This window comes from Triturus cristatus, chromosome 9 (genome assembly GCF_964204655.1).
Source record: "Triturus cristatus chromosome 9, aTriCri1.1, whole genome shotgun sequence".
NCBI classification, from domain to species: domain Eukaryota; kingdom Metazoa; phylum Chordata; class Amphibia; order Caudata; family Salamandridae; genus Triturus; species Triturus cristatus.
In genome coordinates this window covers 314,061,842-314,068,063 of record NC_140592.1, presented here as the reverse complement: position 1 = coordinate 314,068,063, position 6,222 = coordinate 314,061,842, and the positions used below count along the sequence as shown (strand labels likewise).

The following is a 6,222-nucleotide window of genomic DNA, read 5'->3' as shown; positions in this document are numbered from 1 at the left end:
CGTCCACATTCACTTAGTTCCACTTCCATCTTGGTCTGCCCTCGCACTATTCCGGCGTCTCCTTCATTCTTTATTCTAGAAGCTCCTGCTTTTTGATTGATCTGGTATTGTTGGGAATAGGGGTGTTTAAATACCCAAGCAATCATGTCTGCATGAGATAGGTGTTTGGAGTTATTTGTCTTCAAAAGGGAGAGACGGTGTGACTGTGTAAGGGTGGCAGAAGTGTGGTGGAGTGAGGCTTGGTATAGCAATTGAGCATCTTAACCCTGGTGCAAGGGGCGTTGCCTGGAGCTTTGTTACATGAACTACACAGCACTCAAGAATGAATCGACAGAAGTAAAGGGGATTCTTTTTTTTTAAATTGAGTTTTACCAACAACATACATTCATTTCAGAAGACAATGTAAAATTCACATTTATAAAATTCCTCAAGTATTCTACCAACAGTCCCCAATAAAAGTTGAGAAGCCTACAAAGACAAAAAAGACTTTCTTCACAATTAGTGTGGTCAGTCACTCTGCATGCTGCTCCCACCACCATGGGTCCATCAGATAGCAATGTTAGGTCATAAGTGCAGTGCCTTTAATTTGGAACTCTCCCATTAGAAGGTCAGGAACATATTCACCATCAAAGCTTCCAGATGTTTAGAATACTCCCTTTATTCTTATAACATGTGCTAAACCGTGTTCCACATTCTACAAAGTTGTAAATTATTAATTGCATCTATTTTAACAAGCTGCCTTAATGGGGCGGGGCAGTGTTTTACCTGTGATTCACTTTACCAGAGCTGCCCAAGGCAATCAAAGCAGAAGCTTTAGAATCAATATTACAATTAGGTTCAGTCAAACACCTGCCCGGCGTCCCAAAGATAGCTCTTCTAGTGCACAATGGTCCTTTTGTAGGGCGAGCTCAGAGCTTGGAGTATACAACATCCCGAGGGGTCTTCTTCTCCATTGCAGCCATTGCAGACTTCATGAGATCTTCTGTCTGCAGCATACTCATGTTCCAAGTAGCCTAAGGAGAACAAAGATAAGATGTCATGGGGATGCACTGGAAAGATCAATCCAATGACTTTTGGCAGCATTAACACACCAAACTATCCATACCTACAATGAGATGTGCACTACTTGTTCTTTTCTTATGACTACAGAACGATAAAGACACAAGGACACCTCATTAAAATCATAAGAGCATCCTATCCGCCAAACTCTAAAGAAGGCCCTGTCAAAAAGTGACAGATATCCAGTCTGCCATAGTGTATCAGATATCCCATCTGCCGTACGTGCCATAGGCTCTAATGCACTAATACTACAGACTGGACATCCGTCATGTTTGTGATAAAGTATCCCGTCCGCCAAACTCTAAATAGGTCCCTTGTGATTTAGAAAAACAATGTCCGATCAAGAACTTAACATACATCGTGGTGGGTCTAGGAATCATTTTCCAATATTCCCACAGTTGAATGGGGGAATTAAGAAGCCTTCCTGACACATGGGTTCACTGTGTTTCCCACTTAAACTTGAAAACTGATGGAACTAAACGAGGCCATACCTCCACTCATCTCCAGGCTCTATAGTTCTTTATCCCTCTGACTGAGCTTCACTGTGGCCCTTATTCCCTACTGTCTGTACCAAATTAAACAGTCACCTACTACCTGCAACTCTTTATTTCATTGTTACTTATGCTGGAGAACATCCTCTTACCCTGTCTCCTTAGATGGTAGCTCACCATTGCTCTCAAATCCCCAAATATTAAACACTCACTTTCTCATTGTGCTTGGAAAGCGAGTGCCAGACTAAGCCTTTCCTTCAGGAGGAGGTGGGGGTCTCTGGTGAATCCCAATATCCTAGTCCACAAACCCCATGGCGTGGGCTCTTCTTGTGCAGGGCAGTGCATTTTATCGTTCACTGCTGTTTTAAAGGTGAAACAATGTTGGGCAATTAGCAGTGACATGAGAGAGAATCTGCTCTTGAAAGAGATCTCTGCCCTGTTGCCGACTTGACTAATGCCCTGAGCGCTTCCAAGTAAAGAAGCAGAAAACCCAACGTGTCTTAAATTAGAATTGCACTTATATAGAGCTTACTACCCTGGCCGAGGAATGTAGAATGAATTAACTGCCAGAGCTCACCAAAACAGACAATGTGGTACTAAGGGCAATTAAATGCAACTTTAAAAACAATCCTCTGTGGTAACCAAATTGCTTTCTGCTACAGGCTGCTAACTAAGCCTGAATTGCTACAGGCTGCTAACTAAGCCTGAATTGCTACCCAAAAAAACTTGCCTCCCTCTCTGTTCAGTCCACCCTCTCTAAAAACAGAGACATATGCTACATTTAATTCAATTTGTTGGGACAAGTCGTGAAAAACAGGATGTAGTCACTAGTAGAATGGAACATGTGCATCATAGCAAGGACCCACATCTGGTGCACGTTTCCCCTGTGCCTGGCAGAAGGCTGCTGGGTGCTCATCTCCTCTCACAGTTCATCACCCAGAAAGTCCATGCGTACCTCCTGCCCTGCAAGGTTGGTGGCCAAACATCTAATCGACTGAAGAGGCAGATCAGCTTGGCGCTGTTATAGACAGCTCCTAGAACTGCACCCACCAAAGCTTTCTGCTCAGTAGCATGCTGTTGCAGACAGGCCCTTCTGGGGGTCTAGCTCTTAGTCTTCCTTACTATCTCTGCAAGTGGCAGTTTGGGGTTGGAAAACCTTGAGCTCAAGGGAGATGAAGGGTGCCCCGCTCCATATACTCATTTCAAAGGCCCAATTTAAAAGCAGACTGGCTGTGACCCACTTTTGAAAGTCAGCTGGTTACTACCCTTCATTCTACTATTCTATGCCAAATTCAAACCGGTAAGTATAGTCCTGTAGGTTAACACACCTATTGCTGAGACAGTTCAGGTGAATCCCTCCTTTTCAATGTCCTCATGAAGAGTGGACTTTAAAGCTCTAGCTTGGTTCCCAGAGAAAAGTTCAGATTTTACATGTTTTTCTTTGCCTTGGATTTTCTACCAGGCCCGTTCCTTCCTTTCAATGTGCTACAGTGCATTTTAATTTCTATTGCATGGCCCATAGCCCATCACTTAGGCCTCAGCACTGTTCATCCTGCCATCTGCCCATGTAGTCACCCTCTCCACACGCCACTGCATCCTCTACTGCTCTCCGTCATCCTCTCTTTTCATTTTTCTTCGTCTGCTGATTACCACCCTACCACAGACGCACCGGGTCTCTTCACTGCACCCTCTGCACACTGACACTGCACTGCTCTGCGGCACACAGCAGCCGGAGCCCACTTTTCTATCCGGGGGGGGGGGGGGGTCAGTGACTGAACCCTCTGACACACAACTCCATTGTTTACTTACCCCTCGCAACCGCAACCGCTTGATCTATGACACTTCACTGCTCTGCGGCACACAGCAGCCGCAGCCCACATATCTATGGGGGGGGGGGGACACAGTGATTGAACCCCGCAACAGCAGAGCTGTGCAACGCAGCCTGTGCAATGTGGCACACAACTCCATTGTTTGCTTACCCCTCGCGTGCCTGCATCCTTGTGGGGATCCGCCTGGGAGTCGCAGCACATTCAGTCAGCGCAGTACAAAGAACGCTCACGAATACAGGTCTGCACCGCAGCTGCATGGGGTAGGTTTACACCCCAACCCCCAAAACAATCGAGGGACCTGTTAGTGTCGCCGCGACTCCCGGGCGGACCCCCACAAGGCCGCAGGCACAGGAGGGGCAAGTGCCAAATGGCACAGGCTGCGTTGCACAGCTCTGCTGTTGCGGGGTTCAATCACTGTGTCCCCCCCCCCCCAATAGATATGTGGGCTGCGGCTGCTGGGTGCCGCAGAGCATTGCAGTGCCATAGAACAAACGGTTGTGATTGTCCCAGCAGCTGCGAAAGTGAAAGCACACTAAATGTAAACACAGCACACCATTGTGCCTGAAGTAGGACAAACTCAATAAGGAAAATAGTGCTCACAACACGTACCAGGTAAAAACCGAAGTAAAGAGGCCAGTTGCCATGGAAGGTTACAAATGACGACACAGCGGTACTAAGGAGGGACTAACAAGCCTATTAAGAAATCAGAAGCCAGCATTTAGGAAGGACAAAAACACAAGCCAATGAAAAATATGGGCGGGGGAGTATGTGGGGCTTCTCTTCCGTACTCTAATACAACAGATCGCCAGAGCAGCGCTTGCGCGCTGGCTCAAGCTTGACCTAAAAAGCATAACGTTTAAAACTGCCCTATATTACCATCCTGAAGGTCTGGTTACATTTACAAACCAACTGGCCTTTAACCTCATGGTTTATGTCATCAGAAACCCCTCGTTGGTAAGATTGGACCATATTACAGAGTTATCTTTATTGTATCCCCGCTTGCTCTCTATATATAAAAATCACTTTAACCCATTGTGCTAGGCAAATAGACAAACCTAAACTAGCTAAGCATGAGGAATAAGGGCTATGGTAAAATATCAATAGTATAGGAATGTTTACAGTGATTGATTGATTGGAGATGCGGCAAACCCCGGTTTCCCCTTTCTTTTCTCTCCATTTCTCCCCCCACCCTTCCTCCCCTTAATTTTTTCTCCTAACTTCCTGTGAGTATTGGTTGCGCACAGTTGATAAGTTAAAAAAACGTTTGATAGCATTCCCATACAGTGCCACGGTTGGAGTCACAATGTGACGTATGAATAAGCTAAATGTATTTTTGTATTTTAGATGTAAGACGGCTGTGCAGTGCCGACCCAGATAGCTGAATCCAGATCTTTGTGGGATGTATGCTGTGATCCTAAAAGGGTCTAGTTTTATTGCTAATTAAGCTGTAAACACCCTTGTGATTTATTATGAACTGACACTTTAATGTGACTATATCCAAAAAATCTCAAACAGATCAAGCAAAAAATAAAAAAGAATGTTTACAAGGATTGATGAAGACCAACATATTACGCATTTTCAACTATATTCTGAACTCTTAATCTTTTTGTAAATGTTTTATTTTATCAGCTAAGGAAGGAGTGGTCTATTGACTAAGAGACATATGTATCATTCCAAATTGCGATCGCAATTGGGCTTAGTGATATGTAAGAATGAAAAACAGCCTAGCAAAATAAGGAATCGTAAAATTTGCGATTCCCTATTTTGCGATTGCATTTAAGGAATCGCAAATTGCGATTCCTTAAATGCAAATGTAAGAAGCACAGAAAAAGTGCAATTTGGCCTTACGGAATCGCAAATTACCACCAACTTCAAGTTGGTGGTAATTTGCAATTTCTTTGAAAAATGCACTCTTTTGCATTTTTCAAAGGGCCATGTGGCGCACATACATGCCCTGGGGGCATGTATGTGCGCCACATGTGCACACATACATATTTCAGGGGTGCAAAAGGGTGTCCTTTTGACACCCTGGCACCCTTTAAATTGCATTCTCAATTTGCAATTCTCTAATTGCGAATCGCAAATTGAGAATGTCTTCCCATTCCTTCCTATGGGCCTCCTTGCCCATAGGAATGGATGGGAAGGAATTCCTTAATTGTGAATCTCAATTTGCGATTCGCAATTAAGGAATATGCAGAATTCACAAATTATTTTGCAAATCCTACATACATCTTGTTTTGCGATTCTCAAATAGCGATTCTCTAAAATTCGCTATTTGAGACTCGCAAAACCAAACTTTCATACATATGCCCCTAAATTGTCAATCTGGGGACACTGGTTTGAATCCATCCAGTTAACTGAAAATTGTGTAGTTCTGGCCAAATCACTTAATTTCAATGTGTCTAAAATGTAAATGTATAAAATACTAGTGTAAATGTGTGTGAAAAATAACTTTGAACCTCCATGTGATGTATACAATCTTGCATTGTCTTACATTGCCTCCTATAATGTACAACGCTCTGTTGCTCCCCAGTTAGGTCTGTGCTATAAAAGCACCAATACATGCATGTTTTTTTACTATGACCAGCTATCCCACTTATTATCCTCTGTGGATACACCTTACTTTTTATCTCTTGGTAACCCCCCCTCCCCCTTCATTTTGTGACAGCCAGGTAGCAGAAGCAGTTTCTACATTAGGGCTCAGGGGCAGCGCCCCTCTTAAATTCCTACACTTTTCCATACAAATATATTAAATAGATCAATTTATTTAGAGATATGGTTGTATCGGTAAACAAATCGATGTATTTAAGTCTGGGCTGCCTGTTTCAGGCTACCTGCTCCAC

The 6,222-nt window shown here is 43.9% G+C and overlaps 1 protein-coding gene across 5 annotated transcripts in view; it reads right to left on the bottom strand.

Moving 5' to 3' along the window:
- Window positions 1-337: 337 nt before the first annotated feature.
- The window catches only part of ECH1 (enoyl-CoA hydratase 1), a 144,234-nt gene continuing 138,349 nt past the window's right edge, over window positions 338-6,222 (bottom strand). For all 5 annotated transcript variants that reach the window (XM_085625010.1, XM_085625008.1, XM_085625009.1 and 2 more), the window contains exon 10: window positions 338-1,013. In XM_085625010.1, the coding sequence (XP_085481136.1) occupies window positions 909-1,013 (105 nt within the window). In that variant the 3' untranslated portion in view covers window positions 338-908. The remainder of the gene's footprint in view (window positions 1,014-6,222) is intronic.